This window comes from Giraffa tippelskirchi, chromosome 14, assembly GCF_054371585.1.
Source record: "Giraffa tippelskirchi isolate mGirTip1 chromosome 14, T2T-mGirTip1v1.2.pri, whole genome shotgun sequence".
Classification (NCBI taxonomy): domain Eukaryota; kingdom Metazoa; phylum Chordata; class Mammalia; order Artiodactyla; family Giraffidae; genus Giraffa; species Giraffa tippelskirchi.
In genome coordinates this window covers 54,119,365-54,143,566 of record NC_137288.1, presented here as the reverse complement: position 1 = coordinate 54,143,566, position 24,202 = coordinate 54,119,365, and the positions used below count along the sequence as shown (strand labels likewise).

The 24,202-nt window shown below is 47.8% G+C and overlaps 1 protein-coding gene and 2 long non-coding RNA genes across 6 annotated transcripts; 1 reads left to right on the top strand and 2 right to left on the bottom strand.

Annotated features, from left to right (window-relative positions):
- Window positions 1-3,041, bottom strand: LOC145534317 (uncharacterized). Of its 2 annotated transcripts, XR_014074459.1 has the most exons (4): window positions 1,885-3,041; window positions 786-1,188; window positions 594-694; window positions 1-175 (listed from the first exon to the last, which is right to left on the bottom strand). It is a non-coding gene; the product is annotated as an uncharacterized LOC145534317 (long non-coding RNA). The 2 variants fall into 2 exon arrangements; XR_014074460.1 differs by lacking the exon at window positions 786-1,188.
- A 101-nt stretch (window positions 3,042-3,142) lies between these two features.
- LOC145534358 (uncharacterized) lies at window positions 3,143-9,473 on the top strand. The gene is made up of 3 exons (XR_014074494.1): window positions 3,143-3,248; window positions 5,724-6,442; window positions 7,955-9,473. It is a non-coding gene; the product is annotated as an uncharacterized LOC145534358 (long non-coding RNA).
- Window positions 9,474-17,495: 8,022 nt separating this feature from the next.
- LOC145534357 (uncharacterized) lies at window positions 17,496-23,341 on the bottom strand. Of its 3 annotated transcripts, XM_081561667.1 has the most exons (6): window positions 22,990-23,341; window positions 22,718-22,786; window positions 21,484-21,573; window positions 21,223-21,314; window positions 20,584-20,728; window positions 17,496-17,773 (listed from the first exon to the last, which is right to left on the bottom strand). In XM_081561667.1, exons 1-5 carry the CDS (start codon window positions 22,999-23,001, stop codon window positions 20,620-20,622), a joined length of 372 nt encoding a protein of 123 aa, XP_081417793.1. In that variant the 5' UTR covers window positions 23,002-23,341; the 3' UTR covers window positions 17,496-17,773; window positions 20,584-20,619. The 3 variants fall into 3 exon arrangements, 1 of the variants encoding a protein (XP_081417793.1); XR_014074493.1 differs by lacking the exon at window positions 22,718-22,786 and having other exon boundaries at window positions 21,484-21,670; XR_014074492.1 differs by lacking the exons at window positions 17,496-17,773; window positions 22,718-22,786 and having other exon boundaries at window positions 18,192-20,728; window positions 22,990-23,310.
- Between the last annotated feature and the right edge of the window lie 861 nt (window positions 23,342-24,202).

The window sequence follows — 24,202 nt, the reverse complement described above, 5'->3', positions numbered from 1 at the left end:
AGTTAAATCACATTTACATGAACAGTAACAATTTGTCCTGGAAGGCAGAACGATTTGACCACAGCATATACATACTGGTATCCACGTAAATGCACTCACACGCGTGTGCAGCTGTGTGTGCTCAGATCTCTGTCTTCAGGCACCTGATGGCGATCATAGACTTTGAAGATTAAGTCTATTTCAAAAAACACAAAGGAAAAAAGCTATAAAAGAGAAGAAAGCTTTGAAACATGTCTATAAACCATGTGAAATGCATTTAGATTTTTCAAAGGGAACTGAAGGCTTTCAATTTCAACAGAAGTAAATTGCTGTCATTATTAATAGCAGGCATGTGGTGGGGGTTTTAATTGAGACCAAAAGTGTACAAAGACAGTGTGGGCTCAGAGGCTGTAAAATATTCAAAATCAAATTTTAGTTCCCCAGAGGGTTTTTTTTAAATGTCTAAAACTTCATTGCATAGCCTTAGAGCTCAAGGGTAACATATTATGAAAAGTAGTGATGATCCTTTGATCAGGAAAAGAATGTCTATCATTATGACGAAATGAGGGGAACCAAGACCTGTGGCTTTTAGTGAGAATTAGGGCAAAACTCACTCTTACAGATGCTTCCGGGCAACATGTGGACACCTGCTCCTTTGTCATTTCCCCACACCCTTTCCCCTGGGATCACACACTTCTCTGTAACGTGGTTTGACCTGGGGAACAAAATATAACTTAATAAGTCTGTTCTGTTAATAAAAGAGTTAATAAAACTGCCAAGGATTTATGAAGATAGACCAATGTTACCTGGAAAGAAGCAGAAAGTGCCACTGCTGTCTTCAGAGAACTTGCTGGACAGGGTGGTGGATTGTCAGCCTATAACTGCACTCAAGTGTCAACAGGAAAAACACCGCCAGGCTCATGGTGATGTGGACGTGGATGGGGGCTGATGAGCCAGCTGGGGAGTGGTCCCTGCTCAGGAAAGGTTTCTGGGGAACTGATTCTCACCCTCCAGGTACAATAGGATCCCTGGAGGGCTTGACAAAGCCCAGAGCACTCGGCACCACCCCAGAGTTTCTGGGTCAGTAGGTCTGAGGTGGGGCCCACAGATGTGCATTTCTGACAAGGTCACAAGGGTCTCTGGAGCTGCTGGTTGGCGTCGACCCTTTGAGATGGTGCCCACCCACCATCCTGGAGGATGAGATGTAGGCTGGATTTTATAGAAGGAGAAAGAAGACTATTCTCAACCCACAGAATATGAGTGATGGCCCAGAGGGAGCCTTGGGGGAGCAGAGGGCTGCAGAGAAGAGTCCGGGTAGCAAGACCCACTGTCCTGGTTTGCCAGGGACTAGAAGTTTCCCAGGATGCACAACTGAAACAGGACCGTCCTACGGGAACCTGGAAGGTTGTTCACCTGGGAAACACTGGGGATGTGACCAGACAGGTGGGCATTGCTCCCATCTGGTCAAGAAGCTGTGACTCTGACCAGGAAGCCATCAGCAGCCATCAAAGGGGCTTCAGCAGAGGAGAAGCACAGTAAGGTTGTGTGTTGGGACAATCACTCCAGAATGTGTGTGGATGATAGATTAGAAGAAGGGGGAGCTGCCTGGGGAACTTGCTGAATTCAGGGAGAAAGGCAAGGTGGTTGCTGTGTGACACATGGATGGAAAAGATGCTCGTATGCTAAGAGGTGGAATCCGCTGGGCTTGCTGGCCCTGAAATACGCAGGGCTGAAGGCTCAGGGTGATGCCTGGTGTGCGTGAGGGGTCGAACGAGTGGACCAGCCTCTCACGGATGAGGAAGCCGAGATGGTGACAGCTTACATAACCAGCTGAGGCCTGAGGATCAGCTGACAGAGAGGCTGTGAGTCCACATTCCTACTCAACTCTTCTACCTCCTTACTCACCAATAACATGGTGCTCTGAACGTCTTCCTGGCTGGCAAGAAGCAGCATGCATGCTGTGGTCTCTGCAGGGCCGTGGGGACCAGCCTTGATGAGGTGCTGTTTCAAGCATCCCTTTGGCCCCCAGTTTCCTTCAGGGAGGTATCTTGCCTGAGTCAGAGGGCAAATGCCATCCACTCTATTTCATTCACGGCTTTTCCCTGCCCTGGCCCTAGCGTGCCTGTTTTCTCTGGTCTGTGCTCTAGGCTCCACATCAGTGAGGCTGGGTTCATTCCTGGCCTCTGCCTGTTTCCAGGTGTACCCTACAAGGACTAATTATAATTTTTAAATGAATATCCGTTGCTTGAAATGAATCCCTTCTCATTTTTGGCCCTTTGAGTATCAGCCCCTCCAAACATGGTCTCTGCGAACCATGCTGACCCAGAGGTGTTTCCTGGTGGCCTGAGCATCTCCTCTTGGACGTTCTTGCTGATCAGACAGTGTGAATCAGCCAGTCGGACAGGAGCTCAGTGCCGCTTGTGAACGGACTGCTTTGCAAACAGACCAATCAGGCTTTTGGCTTTTCTCTAGGGGTTGCTGTTGTTGTTCAGTCTCTCAGTCGCATCTGACTGTTTACAAACCCTCTGGACTGCAGCACACCAGGCTTCCCTGTCCTTCACTACCTTCCAGAGTTTGCTCAAACTCATGTCCATTGAGTCAGTGTTGCCAGCCAACCATCTCATCCTCTGTTGTCCCCCTCTCCTCCTGCCCTCTGTGTCTCCCAGCATCAGGGTCTCTAGGGGTAACTGCTTTAAAATTCAGGAACAGGTGAGGGTGTTGGAAACGGTGGTGTGCAAGGTGACCAGCACAGGGATAGTCCCTTCCCTCATCCAGAGGAGACCAGCCGCCCGCTCCCTCCTGCCTGGCTTGTCAGAAAAGGCGTGTCCTGTAGGTCCCCCGGGCAAGGCTGCTGGAGACCAGGGGCAGGGCGAGGATGGGCGGGTGGGTCTTTGAGGCTTGATTACCTACTTTGCCTCTCCACACACCCTCCCCCTTAAAGGCCACTCCCAGTGGAGACAGAAACCTCCTTGGTCTCCCAGGATACGAGGCAACTGCACCCAAGCTATCACACCTGGGACACGCTGCATATTCCAACCTTATCGCTACACTCCTCAGGGGCCAAGACCCCTGAGTTGAGCCTGTAATGTGAGCCAGAGTTCTAGAACATTTCTATTTCACATTGTAGCATAGCTCTCTTTTGGAACGATTTCTTTCTCCCCATTCTTTCACTAAGGCTGTTCTATGCCCTATTTCTTTTGATTTATCGGTTGGCTGGATTTCATTCTCAAATGCTGAAAAGGAAGACTCCTGATTCCGCTTAGAGTCCTGTAAGCTGCTTCACTATCTTCTGGTACTGAACCTTACACTTCAGTTTCTCCATGTATGCCTCGGTCACACCAGCAAGTAGTTCTTTAGGAAGGACTCCAGGGTGCTGTATTTCTCGAGTCCTTTCAAGCTGGGGATGTTTGTAGTTGAACACATCTTGGTTGGGAGTAACATCCTTGGGTCACGTTCTCTTCCTTTATAACTTTGCTCCACTGTTTCTTGGCTTTGAATGTTGCTGTGGACAAGTCTAATTCTGGCCAGATATTCCCTAGAAGACTCTTGACTTAGACAACTGAAGAATTCCTGATTTTCTTCTGGAGAATTAAATAACAACCAGGATCATAATTTAGGTATCAATTTTCTGGAAAATGTGTCCTGTGATCCAGAATTTCCCTTCTCCCTGCATTTAAGGAAAATTCTTTTCATGATTAATATTTTTGAGCACTGATAGTCTTTCTTTGGCTGACTTTTTTCTTAAGGACATCAACTTTTATGTGTTACATTGTCTTTGTTGTAAGCGACTTGCCTTTTTTCTTTACCTTGACTGCGAGCATATGAAAACACCTTTTTACATTGGTCATTGATTTCTGACCTTAACTATTGTGTTTCTTGCTGTTTCTAATCTACTGGTTGATCATGTAATGTCATTATTTCCATGCTCAATTTATTTTTGCAACTGTACAATTCCATAATCCTCTATATGTGTTTTCTCTAACTCTATTTTGCCTATTGTTCTATGGGGTGCTTTCCAATGTTAGAGCAGTGATTTTATGTGCAGAAAAGATGAGCTATGAGCTATTTGGTTTCAGATGAATATCCAACTGATTAAAATGGCAAATATTAACATCTTATTTCAAGACTTCAGGTGTAACCCACAAATATTATTGTTCTGTTTACACATGTAAATTAACACAAGTAATTAATCTAATAAATTTAATCTGATTAGTTTACCTCTATATTTATTAATAGTTTTAGAAGCCCATGTACTGGTGCTTCCCATGTGTCACTAGTGATAAAGAACCCGCCTGCCAATGCAGGAGACATAAGAGATGCACATTCGATCCCTGGGTCTAGAACACCCCTTGGAAGAGGATAAGGCAACCCATTTTAGTATTCTTGCCTGGAGAATCCTGTGGACAGAGGAGCCTGGTGGACTACAGTCCATAGGGTCACAAAGAGGTGGACACAACTGAAGTGACTCAGCACTTATGCATGTATTGTACATTTCCATACTGAACAGGAAGGAGTGGTTTTGCCTCCTTAGGAGGACTGGGGTCTCCTGGACAAAAACTCCTAGGGCATCAGTGCATTTTTGCATTAAAGCGGGATCGGCACTCCAGCGGATGAGTACTTCCGGGTGAAGAAGCAAGAATGGGGACGCAGGCTGTGCCCTGCACCCGGCACTGCGTGGGGAGGGGGGTGGTGCCGACATCCAGCCTGCTCTCTGCCGAGCCTTGGCCCCAGACAGGGTGGGGAGGGAAGGACACCGTACCGTGGCTCTGCCCAGAGGTGGTGCCTTCTCTGACTGGTCCAGCCAGACGGGCATCTTTTTATTCTTCAACGTATTCTAACTGGGGCTGGTGCCTTTTTCTAATGTATCCCAAGTGCTAGCAGTGGCCCCAGGCCCCGGACAAACATGCTCACCTTTCTGACAGTCAGGGTAAGGGCAGTGGAGAACCCACACCCACCCTCCCTTCTGGAGGTGGTGGTAGGAGGGGGGTTGGTTTCACAGCCAGCCCCTCCTGAGTGCACTGCCCAACTTCTGGGACCGCTGTCCCCTAAGTGTTAATCCCTGACCGGGACACACGGCATTCTGCGGGTACTTGTGCTACTGCCAGTTTACTCTGTGACACGATATTGGTACATTCAGTTAACCTCACTCCTGCTGCGGTGGATATGGCATTACTTTACGTTTGTCTTGGCTAGATTGCAGCCACATCCCATGATCATTTATTAATTTGCATTTTCAAAGTCCTATAGTGTGAAACACTCGGGGAATTTCTTCTTTCCCTCAAGTTAAATTTGAACTCCTTCCATTTGTTAAGTATGTGTTCTTCCTAATTGGGTCCTTTGTCATTTAATGCCTCCTTTTTTATCTTCTTTTTCCTTCCTTCTCTCTTCCTCTCTCTCCCTACCCCTAACCCCCGCTCTTTGTTTTTAATTTTGTTGCAGCAGATCTGTGTACTGGCTAAGAGGAGGCTTTTGTTCTTATTTAAAACACTTTTAGTTGTTTAGGATTACAGAAAATTGAGGGAAAAGTGCAGAGAACCCCCATACACTCTCGGCCCCCTTCCCCCAACATGTCCCCTGTGACTAACATCTTGTGTTGGTGTGGTCTGTTTGTTACACCTGATGAGCCATCTTCACACATTATTACTGAACTAAGAGCCACAGTTTACGGTAGGGTTCACTCTTTGTGTTGCACATCCTATGGGTTTTTGACAAACGTAGACTGACATATGTGACCACCTCTACAGTGTCACAGAGAAGAGCTTCTTGGCCCACCCGTTCATCAGAGGAAGCCTGGTCGTCTGCACCAGGCCTGGGGCCCCGCTGACTCACCAGATGTTCCCGGAGGTCCCGTTTGTACCACACACTGTGGACAAGACCTGACTCCTGAGGATTAACAAAACCTCCCAATATCAACCTCCCTGTTTGATGCTGTCAATGAGAAGGGGCCAACCAGTGCAGATGGAGCAATTGTCCACAGATGAAAATTGTGGATTCCTTTACTATGGTCCCCATGTAAATGCCAACACCACTTAAGTCCTGGTAAGACCAAGGTGACAAAAATATAGTTAGTCTACAACACGTTTCCTGAGTGGAAATTGTAGTTAAGTATATGTTAAAATACTTAACTGAAAAGAAATAGTTCATGCAACAAGTATCACCCGCCTACCCTATTTATTGACATGATGGGAAGTCTGCTGAAATCTACTAGAAACGTTTGAAGTGTCTGAATGGGGAGGAAGTCCTCCTTTGAGCCTTTTCCCCCACAATTTCAACAAGTTGATTCATAAAACCCAAGAATTGAAGGTAGGATTTTGACATCACTCCTGGTAATGTTACTGACAATATCCTTCAAAAACAAGCAAGAAGTGCCACAGGTTGGAGATGGGAAGAAAATGGTCTCAACTTTCAAAAGAGAGGAAACAGGCTGATGGCAAAATTCCACAGCAAATTACTGCAGAGTTAGGTAGGTTGTGTGTATTCCTTAGACAAGGGCCGTGGCAGCTTTGTGGTCCCTCAGATGTGTATGAGTTTGGGAGGCTGTGGAGTGGTTTTGAGGGTCCCATTTGGGGAGGTTTCTTGTCATCTGAAGCATTTTTGAGAAGGAGTCATATCCTTACCCTCTAAGCCCTGAAAGACTCTTCTTGACCCCAAGAGGAGGGTGACCCCTTTACAGGACATGCAAGGCCACAGAGAAATGACAGCCTATGACATCACTTAGGTCTGATGTCAGACGGAGCTGGTTTTGAATCCTACCTGTGCCTGTTGCTGCTCATGTGATCAAGGGCAAGTTAACTAGCATCTACCCCTCAGTTTCCTTGCCTGTAAAATGTAGCAATCAGCAGTTCCTTTTCAGTAAATTTGTTCCAAAGGCTGACTGAAGATGCACACAGAGCTCTGAGTGTGGGCTATTACTCTGCCCTCAACAAGTGGAGCTGTGTAAGATGGGTTTAAGGGCTGGTTACTGCAAACCCAGGCAGTTTTTACAAGCACTCAGTCCATTTCCCTTAACCAAGACCCCCTCCAGCTGGAGCTGCATGTTATGTCATCGCCTGGTCCTTCAACATACATCACAGGACCATCCATACCCTAGCTCCATGGGACGTTCTCCTGCTCCATGCTGCCCTGTTGATCCCATTCTACCATTTCTGCCCTGTTCTAGTCCATCCTACACTTCCATCCTGGCCTTGGATGTGCCCTGATGGCTCAAGGGGTTCCTCCAAGTCTACCTGCTCTCCACTCAACTGGCTGACTGCCCCCAGTCTGGGCTCCCCTCCGCTCCTCCCCCAGCCCCTGTGCAAGGGACTGCCCACTCTTGGTTCCACTGAGGAGTGTTCTCCTGCCTGCTCAGAGTCAGAGCCCAGGGGCAAGGCCTGCTGATGCCACCACACCCGGTCTTGGCGCACAGCCTCCGCCCCCGCTCAGGTGCAGCGCTCCGGGGCCTGCCGCGTGGGAGGGAGGCTCCCACAGTGAGTGACTTGCTCACAGGCTGAAAGACAGAGGTGGAGGCGAGGCACGCATTCTAAGTCCGCAAGCAGGCTCGGAGACCCTGAGCACCAAGACTGCTTGTTGGGGACCCAGGGGGGCCAAGGAGCCAAGGAGAAAGGTACAAAAACACCTCCACGTGACCCAGAGGGACTGGCCACCGCCGCCGTCCAAATGGGTCCCAGCCCTTCCTTGGTTTGCGGTTTTCATGCTGCCTGTCTGTCCTGCTCACTTTCCTCTGGGAAGGCTATGATTTCCAGCTTCTTGGATATTTTAATTTGCTCTTCATACGGTGTGTGCAAGGTTCTCACATGTCTCAGGACACACTTCCTAAGTCAGGAGTGACACCAATCCCCCAGGGCCCTGGCGGCTCTTCCAAACCACCCACTAAGATTGTACATGGAAAACCTGGCATTTCTTGTTCCTTCCCTTAAACCTAGAAAAAGTATCAGACATGACTGGCTCAGATTCCTCTCTGAATGTCTTAAACCAGCCTGCCCAGGTGACACCCAGGTCACAGCAGCTCTTTGTACCGAAATAATCGCCTTGGTGCCATTTCCAAGATGCTTCTGAATGCTGTTAAACTTCAAAGAACCTACATCCCCGTTGGAGAAGTGGGTAATTGATGTCTGCCAAGCTACAACTCCATCAGGCACAGAATGTTCTAGAGATTTCCAGTTGAAAGGTCTCCAAGGACCAGAACTCACTGAAGGTATGCAGTCTTGGGGCTTGGAGTTGAAAGCCAGCATCACAGAGATGCCCCTGCAGAGTCATCACTGGGGACGGAAGGGGTAGGAGGCTGGTGTTTGCGGCAGGAGGGGGGAGCCCTGCAGGAAGACACTCACAGGGAGGGCGTTCTGAACCAGGAGGACCACCAGCTTTCAGGAGCTGGGTGTGGGCAGCCTGGTCCTTTCAAGTCGTAAGAAGGGATCTCATCACCAGCCAACTCCAGCAATTCCTCCCAAGAGGAAAGTGCAGGAAGCTTTCTCAGCCTTTCTTATGAGTAAGAAAGACAGACTCTTGGGGGTGGAACTTTCTGGGTCTGGGGGTGTGAGTGAGCACTTTCCATCCCCTGCTTGTGATGCTCGCTTTCACGTTGTATTGGGGGGGTAGAGAGACACCCCCAGAAAAGAGATGCTGGGTCATCCAAGGTCGTTGGGCAAGGGCACCCTGCCCATACAGTGGCGCCCCATGGGCACTGGGACGGGAAGGCACGTAAGGAATGTGCCATCACCAAGTCTGAACAGAGAGGCTGGGACCTTGGTTGACCTGCTGGGTCTTGATTCCAGCCCCGGAGGAGCTGGAGTGGCTGGCAGGCTTCCTGCCTCACTGAGGGAGCTGCGCGGCTGCAGGCAGTTTTTCACTCTCTGCCCACATAACACCATCTTTGCGACGGACGCACGGACACATTTGTGATGTAAATCTGCTGTGTCAGTTGACAAGATGGGGAAAGGTTAGGGCAAAGGTGGGGACGGTGATGGGGGAGCAGCCACAGGGTCTTCTGTTAACCTGTCCCCTACATCCAAGGACCCAGCTGAGGAGATGAACATCACGTCTTTAGAAGGAGAAACTAAGATGGGCTCAGGGGAGAAACAGGGCAGCTGCTTCCTGTGAAGATGCAAAGAGAAGGAGAACTATTTCAGGTGTTGACGATAGTTGAGGAGAATCATTAGTCACTGGGATGAGAAGTGGAGAGACTGCAAAAAAAAAAACAGTTCCACTCAGCATCCATGCATGTTTTCTGATGATCAGGACAGTGAAGGGAATGCATATGGGTTCCAGGTAGGGACACCCAAAGTTCAAATCCCAGGGCCATGATGGACCAGCTCCACTGCCTTGGGCAAGTTAGGATGACTGCTCTGTTTGATTTCTCAAATTAATTCAATTGTTTCTTCTTAAGCATCCATCACATGCCGTGATCTAGGAATGGGCAACCAGAGAGTGGGAAAAAGAGGAAAAAATAAAACCCCAGTTTGCATTCTAGAGAGGATGAAAGAAAGTGAAAGTGAAGTCACTCAGTTGTGTCTGACTCTTTGTGACCCCATGGACTGTAGCCTACCAGTCTCCTCTGTCCATGGGATTTTCCAAGAAAGAATAATGGAGTGGGTTGCCATTTCCTTCTCCAGTGGATCTTCCCAACCCAGGGATCAAACCCGGGTCTCCCGCATTACAGGTAGATGCTTTACCATCTGAGCCACCAGGGAAGTCCTGAGAGAGGATGAAAGAGTAGAGAACTAAGTGACATGTCCACTGTGCCATGTGGTGATAAGTTGAGAGAGAAAGATGAGGTAGAGGATGAGCAGAAGGAGGGGGTGTGGGTTTGGATGTGGGGATGGTGGTGGTAAGAGTCTCTGCCTCCTAAGGTTTTAGGACTGGATGAGAAAACAGACATCTGAAGCTCTCAACTCTCAGTGAACAGGGAACACCCGCCCCTTTCTGCCCTCCTCCCCACTGAAGCACCGCCCCCCCCTACTCTGCAGCCCCAGCAGCTACTGCTCTCTCTGAAATGTCTCCTCAGGAGTGAACGAACCCATGTGGATGAGCTCAGAGTGCAGCCAGCCCCATGGCCAGCACTCATGGCGCAGAAAGCCAAACTCTGACAGTGGGTGTTCACAGCAAAGTGTTTATTTGCCAGTGCCAGGCAAGGAAAACAAGCAGCTCATACTCCAGAGACCCACACTCCCTGATGGCTTTCAAGGTATTTAAAGACACTGTGAGGGGAGAGGGTTGAAGGCTGCACGAGCGGCTGGTGGACCTTCTTCTGATTGGTTGTTGTGAGGTAACTGGGTGATGTTCCAACCAGTCCGGGTTTTGCATGCTGTGGTCAGCATGTGGTCACCATCCTCCACCTGGGTGGGGGTCTTAGTTTCTACAGAACATCTTACAGGTATGCATCAGGGTCTAACAACCTGTATTCCTTCAGGAGGAGCTCAGACAGTAAGGTGACTTGCTTATCCTAATCATGAACTGCTGGAGCCTGCTCTTTGGAATTTGGGGAAGGCCTGGCAGACAAAAGCCTTTTTTCCTACAAATGAGAATCAGGACACAGGGGGGTTTTTATACCTGGGAAGGCCCCCCAAACCCCCTTTCATCAACTTGAACCCCACGCTCTCATGACTTTGAAAGATCTAAAACATCCCTTTCCTGCAAATTATTCTGAGGGTATTTGAGTTGATTTCAATTTCCCCCTATTTTGCACAAGTCATTAAAGTTTTTCTTAGGTTATTTCTGGGGGGGTAGGATTTGGAATGGGAAAGGCTAAATCTGAATGGCGAGCTTACTCTTAGTATGCACAGCATCAGAAATACTGAAATAATTCACCTCGCCACAGGAAATGAAATGGTCTCCTCGCAGGCCTACCTGGACCGGGCTTTGTCACTCAGAGATGGTTTTTGTCCAGTTTATGATGCTAATCATGGTACCTTTGGGGGGCTGACACTAGTTGGTGATGCTGTGAGTGTGCACAGGTGGGGTGACATGTTTACTTTCCAAGTTCATTTCTTCATGTACTTATTTAAGCAACATTATGGAACTTTATAAAGATCCATGGATAATTTATCCGTCTTATGTCCAAGTCAGTTCTATGATATGGCCATAGAACTGGATGTGCTTGGGTTTCAGGAAAGCTAAAGCCCTGGGGATAACATGCGAGTATGCTTTCTGTGAGTGCTCACACCACTTGTTCATCGATCGACCTAACAAGAGTGCTTTCTTGCATCAGTTTGGGAGCATAACAACACCTGGTCATACCTGCCAAAAGCACCCACTGCCTCCCTCGGGGCTGGGGAGGCTGGAGAGTGGGCATGGGGGGACGGTGAGAAGGTGAGGGCAGGTGGGAAGGTGGGAGGGTGGGGGCAGGTGGGAAAGTGGGGGATATGTGAGAAGGTGGGGGCCAGGTGAATAGGTAGGGGGAAGGTGGGAAAGTGGGGGCAGGTGAGAAGGTGAGGGGTAGGTAAGAAGGTATGGGGCAGGTGAGAAAGTAGGGGTGGATGGGAAGGTGCCAGGGTGTTTGAGAGCTGCCAGAGTTGCCTGCTGGGAAAGCCCCTCCTTTCCTATGGATGTTGACCGTGGACTCTGTGTACTCTGCAAACAATGGACGTGGGCTGGCGAGTATCCTGGCTGGAGAAGGCGCCCAGCTGGGCTATTTCCACGCCGAGCACTTGATGTCAGGGTGAGGGGGCTACCTCACCTCGGGGAGGTTTCCTGCGGTGAGGAGGGAGCTCAGCCAGGTAGGGGCCAACAGATGTGCCAAGAAACAGGCTCAGGTTGAGGGGGAGCTCAGGCTCGAACAACGTGGAGGTGATGGTTGGGTCACTCTTGCTGGGGCGGACATTTACACAGGTGCCAGGTGGCCACTCCTCTGTGGGGCTTCCTCCAGGCCAGCGTTTCCGGCCACATCTCTGCTCTGGTGCTGGCGGGAAGCAAGACCTGGATCCTGAGCCCAGCGTCCTCTCTCTTGCATGCACGTGATCAGACTTTGCATATTTTGGCAGGAAAGGCAGAAGTGCCTTCGTCTTCCCTCCCGACCGGCTGAGGAGGGGGCCTGCTGGCTCCCTTCCCCACCCCAGTGCCCTCAAGTGAGCACGTGCACACTTGTCTGCTACACGCAGGTAGAAACCAGCATGGTTTGATGGACTCAGTCTCTGTGTCCGGGAGTCACATCGGGGCCGGGGCCGTCCCTGCAGCACAGAAGCCGGGTCTCTGCCCGAGGTAGAAACACACGCTTGGAGCACCAGTGTCTAAGGCTCGATTTCCAGAAACTGGGGGTGGGTCCCCCGAGGAGTCACTGTCCTGTGGAGCCTCTCCCAGGTTGGAAGGCAGCCCTTTGTGAACGGTGGGGTCATGGTGGCCCCTCTATCATCGATTTTTGGGGGACTGGGTCCCGTGGGAAAGATTTCCTTTAGAGCCACGCTGTTTTGGGGCCCCTTTCTCAGAGAGGTGTTCTTGTGAACGTTTTCCCTTCATCGATAACAATACGCCAAAAACCCGGCTTCCTGGCCATGACCTTCTGAGTGCCATTCAAGATACACACCAGCTTACACATGGGCTGTGCTTCTTCTCAAATGTGTGAGAGCTAAAGTTCCCAGTGTCACCTGATTCAAAAAATATCACCCAAACCAGTGAGTTTAAGGGACGCACAGCAGGCCCAGCACCTGTTTCCTTGTAACCGTTACTGGCAATGCTGTTTCATGTAGATCCCTTTCTTCATTGTTAAGTATTAATATTTCCTCTACATTTTGACTTCAAATGTCTTCTGCCCTTGGTTGATCATTGATAATGACTTTGATAGAACGTAATGGGCCCACATAAAGGATGAGGTTATTTAATGTGCTCCAGATGCAGGCAGTTGTCAGGGGAACCATGCAAGGCCGGGGGCCCTGCAACCCCACCCTCACCTCCCCATGTGACCAGGGCCCTGAGCCCTGCTCTGATTTCCAGAATCCATTTTCACATCATGGGATGGGGTTGAGATGAGGCGGAGGGTCGGGAGCATTTGTGAGGTTCCACAATGATGCAATGAGGTTGTCAAGTTTTATTCAAACCTCCTAGCTATAAATGACACTGTGCACTGCTTGTCATCAGGCTGAATGGTCCATTTGGGTCCAAATTATAGTCACAGAACTGAGACATGAGGGTGAGTGATTACAGACGAGAAGAATGCAATGAAAGAACACACCTGATTACTCTATGCCATTTACATCACACAAATTCAGCCATCTTTAACTTCCAAATTCACTTTTCCTTAATAAATGATAAATCATCTTGTATTTAAATTTTGTTTCTGAGACAGGGATGTTGTGGAAGGGCCCCACATCTCAGGTATAAGCAATCTTTGTTTAACTGATTCTCATACTGCAGTGTTATGAAGCTTAACTTTGTTCTGAGCCAGAAAAATGCTAATTTGAAAATGATGGTTCTTAAAATCATATTTTAAGGCACTGTTGAATCCTAATGTGTTTTTAAGCCATTTTTCCTAGTTATTGGGTCTGTGAGTGCACAGAGGAGCTGGCAGACTGGTGACCCTGCACCATTTAAAACTGGAGTCAAAACTTGGCATCTTCATTTTTCCTAATTTGCCACTAGAATTGGAGATGAGAGAAAGGAACGCGTACTCATGGATTTCAGAGTCTGTGATCTTTTGTGCCGTTTCCCCCTCTTCGACTCCTGCAGTTTGCTCGCAGCTTCTCTCCTCTCCGGGTGCTTAATCCTCTTAGGGCCTCATTCTCTCTGGCTGCCCCGAACCTCCAGGAACAGAGGAAGGCATTAGCTCTGATCAGACCGATTGGCAGAAAGACCAACCCCGGCAGAAAGACCAACCCCAGCTTGTCCTGCTCGGACTCCATGCTCAGAGAAAAGGCTGGAGGAGAGACACTGGGGATCTTCAGGCACAAGACAGGGGGGTAGAGACTTGGGGCTGGGCCCTCACACTCCCTTCAGAGCCAGGCCAGCCTGGGGGCTGAGCTCAGAAGCCCCTCTCCGGCCGGAATAAGGTGCTCTCGTAGGCCTTATCAGAAACTTGGCGTTGAAGCAATGGGCTTTAGGGATAAGGATTTCTCGAGCACCCCTTTTATTCAATTTTATTTCAAATAAATCAGAGTGATTTGGAGTTCCTTGGGTGGTTGGGCGGATAGGCAGGGCGATTATGACTCTGGTGGGTGGAGTACAACGGCCCCTTCAAAGCCACAGGGAAGGAAACCCAGGCAGTAAATTAGCTGCAGGCTCAAAGCCCTGCTCAGCCAGCCATTCACACCAGCATCCACCCCCCCACGTCACGTGCCCTCGCTGCTCCTTTCTCTGCCCTGTGTGTAATCCCTGGAAAAAATAGAAGCCTTTTTGTGTGCCAGGGCTGGGGTGGGGGTGGGGACCAGCCGAGTAAATCTCCGCCCCCCCCCCGACCTCCCTACCCCGGGCATGGATGTGAAGCTGTCGGAGTTGCTAGGGAGCTTTTTCAGCCTCTGCGGAAATTCAGAAACTCCTAAAGGGAGCTTGCCTTCCAGTGATGGGTAGTCTGAGTGGACAGTGGGGGCCGGGTGGCCGAGGATTACCCAGCCAGTTACAAAAGGCATCAGGAGCTTTGAGTCTGAAAATCAAATTTATGCATCCAGTGATCCCACCGCCAAGGAGGGCGCCATGCCACATAAAGGAACCTCTTTTTTTTTCACGATGGCAAATCTCTCTTAGTGTGGAAATATTGCTGTGAAGCTTCTGATGTTTTACCAGCCTTTTCAGAACCCTGGCTGCATAATTACACCTCTCAGGAGCCTGCGAGTATAGGTCGTATCATCAGGGGGTTGTGGACACTGCGGTCCATGCACCCCTGGCCCGGGATGCCAAGGGAGGTGTGTGGGATCATCTCAGAAGAAGGAAGGATGTGGGTGGGCCACAGGGGACCACCCATCCTCCCCAGACACACTGGCTCCCTCGAGAGATGTGTGGACGTTCAGTTTATTCATCCGTCCTCTTCTGTCCTGTTCTGTTTCTTTCATCTCAAGGTGCTCATCCCCTGGGGAAGACAACCCATCAGAGTACAGCCTGAAGAAGAGTAAACTATTTTAATATATCTACAAGATGTGCAAATTCTTGCTGGGTGCTTGGCTAGGAGTTAGGCCTTCCTGTGCCCTCTGTTCTTCCCAGGTGGCTCAGTGGTAAAGGATCCGCCTGGCAATGCGGGAGACACAAGAGATGTGGGTCCAATCCCTGGGACAGGAAATGCCCTGGAGGAGAGAATGGCTACCCACTCCAGTATTCCTGCCTGAGAAATCCCATGGACAGAGAAGCCTGGCGGGCTACAGTCCATAGGGTCTCAAGAGTCGGATATGACTGAGCAACTGAGCGGACATGCACTTGCCCTTCTGTGTGCGTGGATGAGCATGGTTTTGCATGTTAGGAAGACGTTAAATCTTACCAACATTCACCCAAGGGAGACAGCGACAGCAAGCCTTGGACTTCTTAGAGCTGACCTGCTTGATGCTGTGCCCTTAAGCGACCAGGATACAAGGCTGCACCCCTCTGCACCCGTGCAGACCAGACAGCTCCAGGACCATGGCCTGGAGTTTCAGCCACGTGGAGAGAAACTTGTGGGTCTTTAGAAGTTAGGTTTTAAAGTACGAGGAGCAGCTGCTCCTGCTTTATGAACAGCAGGGTGAGGAGGACCCAGGCACCCCACTGACCCCTGAGATGCGCCCTCGGGGGACAGACTTTGTTCTCAGATGATGTCTCTGAGCTCCTGCCCCAGGAATTGCTGTGGACATGTCCCCAGAGTCAGCACCCTTGCTCTGCTCTCCCTTGATGCCCTGGAAGACCCACTGAAGGCTGTTGTCGTGACAAAGAGCAGGAGGCTCGGGCTGCATGCTCAGGTGAAACCGTGTCGGCCTGAGCCCCTTCCTGCTGCACCTGAGGGTCTGAGGGGCCCCGAGGGGTGAGGAGGGCACAGGACAGGTAGCCACTCAGGACCCCTGAGGCTGGGGAGGTGACGCAGGATGCAGGTCCTTCCCCTCAGCTGTCTCCTGCTGCTCTGCGCTGGAATTCAATGTCATCCTAGGAGGCTGACCCCAGTTTTCATCAAAAGACCGAAAGCTTGGTGGTCTGAGTGACTTCCCCCGTGATGGAGGTCCCTGGGCTGGGAACCCAGAGTTCTCGCTTCAGTTCTCTGGGCCTCGTAGCTGAAACCACGGACTAGGCGGATGGATGGGCATTGGTTTTTCAAATCACAGATCCCTGCGATTAAACAATACCAAGAAATGGGTCCTAAGAAATGGGCTGTTTTTGTTCAAATAAAAGGAAAAACAGATGATAATAAATTTATCTAACTCATTATGCCAAGAGCATTTTCAGCCTAAAAAGAACCTTTATCAGAAAAGCAAATTCTTGATCACCCTCTTTCCCCCTCCCCTCCCCTCCCCCAACCAGACCCCAATTCAGGATTTGAGTTTCCAGATCTTCATCTCCTGCTCATCCTTGCATATACAATATTGGTATTCCCTAACTTCACAAATGTGCAGAGCCTACCAGTAAGAAATGGCACAGGTGTCCTTTAGTATATATAAGACTTTAAACCTAAGTATAAATTGATTTTCGATCGGCTGCTGCTCTGAGTGATTTCAGCCTTGTATCCCCTTCTCAGCAGGAGTAGCCCAAGCCAAGAAGGGGCCCTAACGCCTCCTGTGGGCAGGGCATGGGGGAGGGGAGGTGTCCCCACTCTTGCCTGACGCCCACAGATCCATCCATGGCACCTCCCATCTCCTCTCAGCCGCCCCCTCTCAACGCAGGGAGACAGATGGTGAGCAGCCTGCGCTTTGCCAGGAGAGCCTCTCAGAGCTCTCAAGGGCAATGGCTCCCTGGGTGGAGGAGTCTGTGAGAAGCTGGCCTTCAATCTCCAAATAATGAATAGGCTCTAATGTGATTCTAGAAAATCATTCAACCAGGCAAAGTTGGCGCAGATGCGTGAAGCAGTTTCCATCTCATTTACATCACATCTTCCAACTGCATTTTCTTAGGAACCGAGAGATGCCAGTGGCTCTCCCAGTAACTGATTAAAAACTAATCAGATACTCTGCCCCAAACAGACACTAGTCTTCCTGTGCTTTATACTTATCTTCAAGGCCATGATATCAAATTATCAGATGAAAACAAAATCTGGGACGTGGCTATTCCATCACCACGAACTTCTTACCTCTTAGTAAGTACACTGAAAATAGTCGCCTACCCTTACATTAGTTAAGAGAATGCAGTAGATTATACAAATACATCACTTGGTCCTCATATAACCCTACCAACCAGATGATAAAATAATCCCAAAGTCGTTACTGAGTCTTCAAAGTTTCCATAGCAACAAGCACCTCTTATCTGAGTCATGCAACTTTTGCTGTGGTGAGTGCTCTAGGGCTTCCCCGGTGGCTCCACGGTAAAGAATCTGCCTGCAACATAGGTGACGTGGGTTCGATCCCCAGGTCAGGAAGATCTCCTGGAGAAGGGAATGGTAACACACTCCAGTGGATGCAAAATTTTAATCTTGACAGGACCCAGACTCCACATTTTTCTTGCACACACTTTATTCCTAGTAAGCACAGAGCTCTTTTGTACAGAGCACATATATTAACGTTCAGAGCAATCAAAGGACAGATTTATGACCATTTTATGTAAGAATTTAAAAGGCCATCTTCTCAGCTTTTAGCATCACTGAGATCGTCCTCCCAGTGGACCTGGCACCCCTCACCTGCAGGGCACAAGTGCTCACCGGCCTTTATTCTAAAGATCTTCTTCCTTCTTTTTTCATTTAAAGCAGAAGCATGTATAAACATCCAAATGCTCCCTATAAAAGACAAGAAAGTTAGTATTTAGTTTTTCTTTCTGGGTTTTATTAAAATGAAATATGTAGAAGATGACAAATTTGCATCAAACTCTGACCCCCAAGTAAAACTTGCTCACCCCTCCTCAGAGAACCACCATCACAGACTCAGTGAGTGGCCCTCCAGTTTATATATTTTACATTTTCAGATGCCATGTGGTAAAGAATCTGCTTGCCAGTGCAGGAGACACAGAAGGCTTGGGTTTGATCCCTGGGTTGGGAAGATCCCTGGAGAAGGAAATGGCAAAGCTCTCTAGTATTCTTGCTTGGGAAGTCCCATAGACAAGAGGAATATGGTAGACTACAGTCCATGGGGTTGCAAAGAATCAGACATGACTGAGCACACACACACATATATTTAAGTTACAAAATTCCCATTTGCCTCTTCTTTTTTTCTTTGTACTTCTTTTATGTCTTTGCTGAGACTGTATATTTTCCATTTGTTTCAAACATGTTCAAAATTGCCTGTTGAAGCATTTTTGTGATGGCTGCTGTGAAATCTTTGTTAGATCATTTCAACCTCTGTGTCACTTCAGGGCTAGCCTCTATTAAATTGTCTTTTCTCATTCAAGTTGAGATTTCCCTCATTCATGGCATGATGAGCGGTTTTCAATTATATCCTGGATATTTGGATATTATGTTGGAAGATTCTGGATCTATTTAAGTCTTTTATTATAGCAAGTGTGTGTGTGTGTGTGTGTGTGTGTGTGTGTGTGTGTAATGTTATTGTTGTCATTCAGTTTACTTCTATGTATGTCATAAGCCCCACATTGTTAATATTTTTCCTTTGAGTATTCAATGATCTTTCAAAGATATTAAAAGTAAGAGAAGTGCCTATTATATGGAACATTATTTTTATTATTTCCATCATCCCTCTTTTCTTTGTGTTCAACCACATTTCCATCTGCTAGCCTGTTCTTTCTTCCTGAAAAACTTTCTTCAATATTTCTTGGCAGTGAATTCTTTCAGCTTTTGTTAAAAAGTCTTTGTTCTGTCTTCATTTCTGTAAGATATTTTCACTGGACACAGAACACTGGGTTTATTGATTTTTCTTTCCGTAGTCTAAAGACATCTCTTGACTTTCCTCAGGCTTGATAAATTTCTGAAGAGAAATTGGCTATCATTTTTTCCCTCTTTGTAAGTTTTCTTCTGCTGCTGCCTTCAAGATTTTTCTCTTTTATCTTTTGTCTCCAGGGGTTTGATTATGATGTATCTAGGTTTGTTTGTTTTTCTGATTTCCATTTTCCTGCGCTTCTTGCATCTGTAGTTTGTTGATTCTCTCATTTAAAATAATTTTCTTCACGTATTTCCTTTGCCCATCCTCTTCCCTTCCTCTTCAATCATGTGGATCCTAAATTGTCCTACAGCTCTTACATGTTTTGCTTTGTTGTTTTGGTCTCTTTGTTCTTTGAGTTTCACTTGGTTTAATTTCTATTGACCTATCTGTGGTCACTATTTTTTTTTATTTGGATGTGGCCAGTTTGCTGATAAGTTCATTGAAGGAGTTCTTCTCTGATAGTATGTTCTCTTTTTTTTTATTATTACTGGCATTGCCATTTGATTCTTTTTATAGTTTCTATCTCTCTGCCAAAATTCTCCATCTGTTCCTGCATGTTGTCCATCTGCTGCGCTGGATTCTTTAACACATTTGATGTCTTCATTTAAATATTTTACATATTTAGCATCTCGTTGATAGTTCCAATATTGAGGTCATTTCTAGATCAAGATCTGTTAACTGTTTATTATCATTGCCACAGCTGAACCTGGTACTGTAGGAGGTGGTCATCATCATCAGAAAGAGGAAGAGAGGCAGTGTAATAGTTAAAAGGGGAGAGATAAATATATCATTATTTTCAGACACTGTGATCATAGAAAATTCAAAAAATCCAACAGAAGCAAAGAGAGATTACCAAAAATCAAATTTTACAACTCAACAGCATTCTGAGCTAATCAACTAGAAAACAGAAAAAAAAGTAAGCTGCCATTCACAGTTGTAACAATATCTGTGCAGCATCAGAAACTAACAAATTACGAATAAAATCTGCTTAGAAAATGTTACAATTTAATTAAATTTTGTAAAATAGTCTTTGAGTAAATGGAGAATTAATCATGTTCTTGGATAGAATGACAAATTTTTAACAAATTAATTCTCCCAGCACTGTTCTATAATTTTAAAACAACTCAATCAAATGTCAGAGCTATATTTTAATGTATTTGGTGAACTGGCTCTGAAATATATGTGGCATAATATTCTAATGTCTAATTGTCTGTGAAAAGTTATGTCAACTTTGAAAAAGAAGAGTGGAATTGTGTTCCATGAGCTATTAAGATATGCTTCACAGGCACATTTTAAAAACTGGATGCCACTCATCAAAGAACATAAATAGGCCAACAGAATGGCATAGAGAGCTCAGACACAGATCCTTGTATTTGGGGAACTTAATGTATGATAAAGTAGCAGAACAGGTCATGGGAGAAAAGATAATTAAGTAGACCAATTAAGGGTCTACTGATGACCATCTCTCTAAGAGAAGAAAGGCCTGCTTTATGGAATTTGCTGGTCTCCATGGTATAAACACTCCATCACAGCCAACCTCAAGCCCTCCAGCACTCGGCAGACACGCTTGCATGGAGCTGCCCCTGCCGAGCGCACAGTGTGCAGCCTTGGGATCCACTGTGACCACAGGCTCGTGTCTCCCAAATTCAAATGCTGGAACTCTGACCCCATGGGATGGTTTCTTGGAGGTAATTAAAAGTAATTAAGAGGTAATTACCTTTGGGAGGTAATTAGATCTTGGTGGGGGGAGGTCTCATGATGGAACTGGTGACCTTGAAAGAAGAGACAGGGGAGCTTTCCCCTTCCGTCTGTGATATACAATCTTCTGGCACCTTGATCTTGGACTCCCAGCCTTCAAAACCCTGAGAAAAAATTGGTTGCTGTTTAAGCTGCCCAGCCTGTGGTTTTTCTTACAGCAGCCAAAGCAGAATCTGTCCGCCTTAGAGAAACATGGGTTTTCCCAGGTGGTGCTAGTGGTAAAGAACCTGCTTGCCAATACAAGGGATGCAAGAGACCTGGATTTGATCCCTAGGTTGGGAAGATTCCCTGGAGAAGAGAATGTCAACCCACTCCAGTATTCTTGCCTGGAGAATTCCATGGACAGAGGAGCCTGGCAGGCTACAATCCATGGGGTCTCAAAGAGTTGGATGCAACTGAAGTGACTTAGCACGCATACACACAAGAGAAATGTGGCGGGGGAGGGGGGTGTGGGCAGGTGCTACTGGGATCATCAATCAGCTAAAAGAGAAAGCAGACCCTCCGTGCGACAAGGAAGGCAGACGAAAAACGTGGACCACTACCCACATGTAGAGCAATGTGCAGGAACAGCCCCACAGAGAATGATGAATCCATATACCTTCCCAGCAGCTTGCAGCCCTCAGGTCTGGGAAGGAGAAGCAGAGGAAAATTGGTGATCCGTCGAAGCTCCACTTGAGTTTGGGGAACCTTCTGAAGGAGCAGGATACAAGATGGTGAGTTTCTACTTGCTCAGGTCTTCCTCATTCCCTGACAAGGGCTTACTCTGGGTCTGCAGTTTAGAAGCTGTGTGACCTGGAGTGATCACTTAACCTCTCTGAGACTCAAGTCTCCAGCTGGAAAATGAAGGAACTATACTCACCCTCAGCAATGGGTGTTTCTGAAGCCGATGTCCAACCTCACTTGGAATCGTGGTGAGATGCCACTTAACGTGGAAAGGACAAGAAGTCGACTGTGGGAAAGAGATGAATGAGATGATAAACGGTGGTCTGAGGGGCACGGCACACGGAGACAAATGCTGCAACTTAAGCGTGGCCGAGAACAGGCACCTGGAAGGCAGATACAAGTGACCTGCGTCAGACTCTAAGGGAGACACACCCAGAGATGTAATGCATGCGGGGGAAGGGCAGGCAAGGGTAGGCCCCCCGACCCAGGAGTGTCCGGCTGCCCAGAGAGAAGGTGCATGTCTGACTCTGAGGTGTGCAGAGAGCCACAGGTCGGGAAGGGCAGACAGGATGCCCTCTGGGGAGGAGCAACTGAGAGCATCTCACAGAGGAAACACGTGGGATCTGAGAGGACAGACAAAGGGCCCTGAGAAGCCTTCTGCTCGTCCAGCTGGACTTCCATCGGCCAGACTTCCCATGTGGAGAAGTCTTCAGTCTCTAAAACAGGTTCTGTCAAAGGCCTAAAATACTGGCAAGTCTTAATGGTGTTGAGATCTGTGTATAAAATAAAATCATTCTGAGCTGGGTCTAGTAACAAAGGTAGTAGCATTTTGGGTAATAGCATTTTGAGCTCCCCCCAAAAAAAAGCGAGGAAAGAGTCCACAGTCATAAGACACTCTTATCTTTGGTGGTTAATATGCTAGCTGTGATGCTATTTCCCCAAAAAGAGCCAGGGAAACCGTCAGATACCAGCCAGTTCCCTGAGTAACTGATGTGAATGAATTTCTGGTGTTTCCTTAAAAATGGAAACAGTGTGACATTCAATGAGGTATGGAGCTCTTCTAATGCTCACGTGCCCTGTTGGATGTGGGGTTAATACTATCACTCAATACTACTCACGAGGCTGTCATGAAGCTGAAATGACAGAACACGGGAAGTCACTCAGCACCGTGTCTGCAAAGCACGAAGTGTTTCATCAGGGTCGGCCAAGAGAGATGGTTGTTCAAAACTTCCCCTTCTCAAGTCCCTCCTCTGGGAGCAGTCAAACAGAACTTTATTCAAAGCTGAAACCCACCCTAAAATTTTTTTTTCGAACTGAGAAACCTGAGTCTTGGGGACTTTAACTAAAGCCTGAGTGAATAAGTGGTGAGCAGCAGGATGCCAACCGAGGTTACATGGATCCACACTCTCCCTGCTACCCACAAATCTCACCTGTGCTTCCGAGTTCACATCGGACAGGTCCACGCTGGTCTGCAGGTGCGGGCAGCCAGGGGTTCCCCTCTGGTGAACAGATGGGGAATTTAATTAGGTGCCCGTTGCCTAGTGAACTGGGGAACCTGAGCTTGGATCCATGTTCACTGACTTACAGGCAAGAGTTCTTTCTAAACCAGTGAATAATACATGCCCTCTCCCACACCAAGTCCGCAAGCAAGCCTGCTCTGTCAATTTCTATCTGAACATCATACTATACCATCCTCACTCACCTCCTGAAACATGGCCCCCAAACACCCTGCAGTGATAGAGGATGCATGAAATGTGATTTAACGGGAAACCCTTGTGATGAGCAGTGACGGTTTTGGCAAGACCACGTCATCAGGAACTGCTGTAAAATGTCTGAGGAAAATGACTGAACTTCTCTTTAGAAAATATCTGCCAGGATCATCGGCCCGCTCTTGTTACAACTTCCCATTTCACATTTCTGCTTTTCTCTAGGAATCTGGAGTCTCATTCTGTAGGAATGAGAGTCGGTTCAGTAGGAAGTGATTGTTGGATGAAATCCTGAAATGCTCACGCAGCAAGCAGTCTCTGATGGAGTCACCATGGCCATTGTGTATCCCTCGCTGGGTCTCCATGGCTGCACTGAGACAGTCGTTTGTAGCCTGTGGATTATGCCATCACCATGGACCACAAACCACGGCCCGTATCCTTCTGCTGCTATTGGTAATGCAAAGTTTAAATTACTGCTCATTTTTAAATCCCTGTAGGATGGCCCTGGGGTGTGGATACTTCTGGTGTATTGGTCTTTTCCTCTGTTTTCTTTTGTAGACTGGGGTATCATTGGGTAAACCACCCTTGGCTCCACAATGACTAGAGTGTCCATTAGCTTAACAAGGACCCAGCCCTCTGCTTGTTCTTGTGCTTCTCAGTGGGACGGATGACCAGCAGTCACGTTCTTGCAGTGGGGTTGGACCCTGTGGGAGTTTCCCACAAAACACTGAGGCTCCATCTCTGCTGTGTGCCCACTTGTTTCCGTTTCCATCCACCTCTACATCCCTGCTTTCCTAGAAGCTTCTGCGATTTTAGATTTGTTACCAGTAATTTCTGTAGCTAAGAAGGAAGACGAATGTGGACTCTGTTTTTTTAATTGGTTAATGTATAAAACAACTAGGCTAAGCCATTTGGGTTGGAAAGAGAGGTCTGTTGGCTCATCAGTGCTTGGGTAAGTACATTCGTTAGTAAGCACGTATTTACATTAGTTTCAGCAAAAACACATTTGTTTGTACAAACATGGAGCAGAGTAGGAGAATGTTTACAGTATCCCCACTTGCCAACTCAGAAACAGCTCATCCTGCAGATGCAATGAGGCATCAAGCCCTCGTCCTCCCCTGGAGCACCAGCAGGGAGAGCTGCCTGGGCTCTGCATGGAGAACTCCGCTCTTACAAGGAACCCCTCAGTTGCCCGGTCGCCCCTCCCAA

Excerpts from the sequence above, each read along its gene's own strand:
- LOC145534357 (XM_081561667.1), bottom strand. Across the intron at positions 21,574-22,717 it reads ATGTGAACTCGGAAGCACAG|TCGACTTCTTGTCCTTTCCA; the intron begins GTGAGATTTGTG and ends TCTTTCCCACAG. Across the intron at positions 20,729-21,222 it reads GGCTGCAAGCTGCTGGGAAG|GGTTTTGAAGGCTGGGAGTC; the intron begins GTATATGGATTC and ends ATTTTTTCTCAG.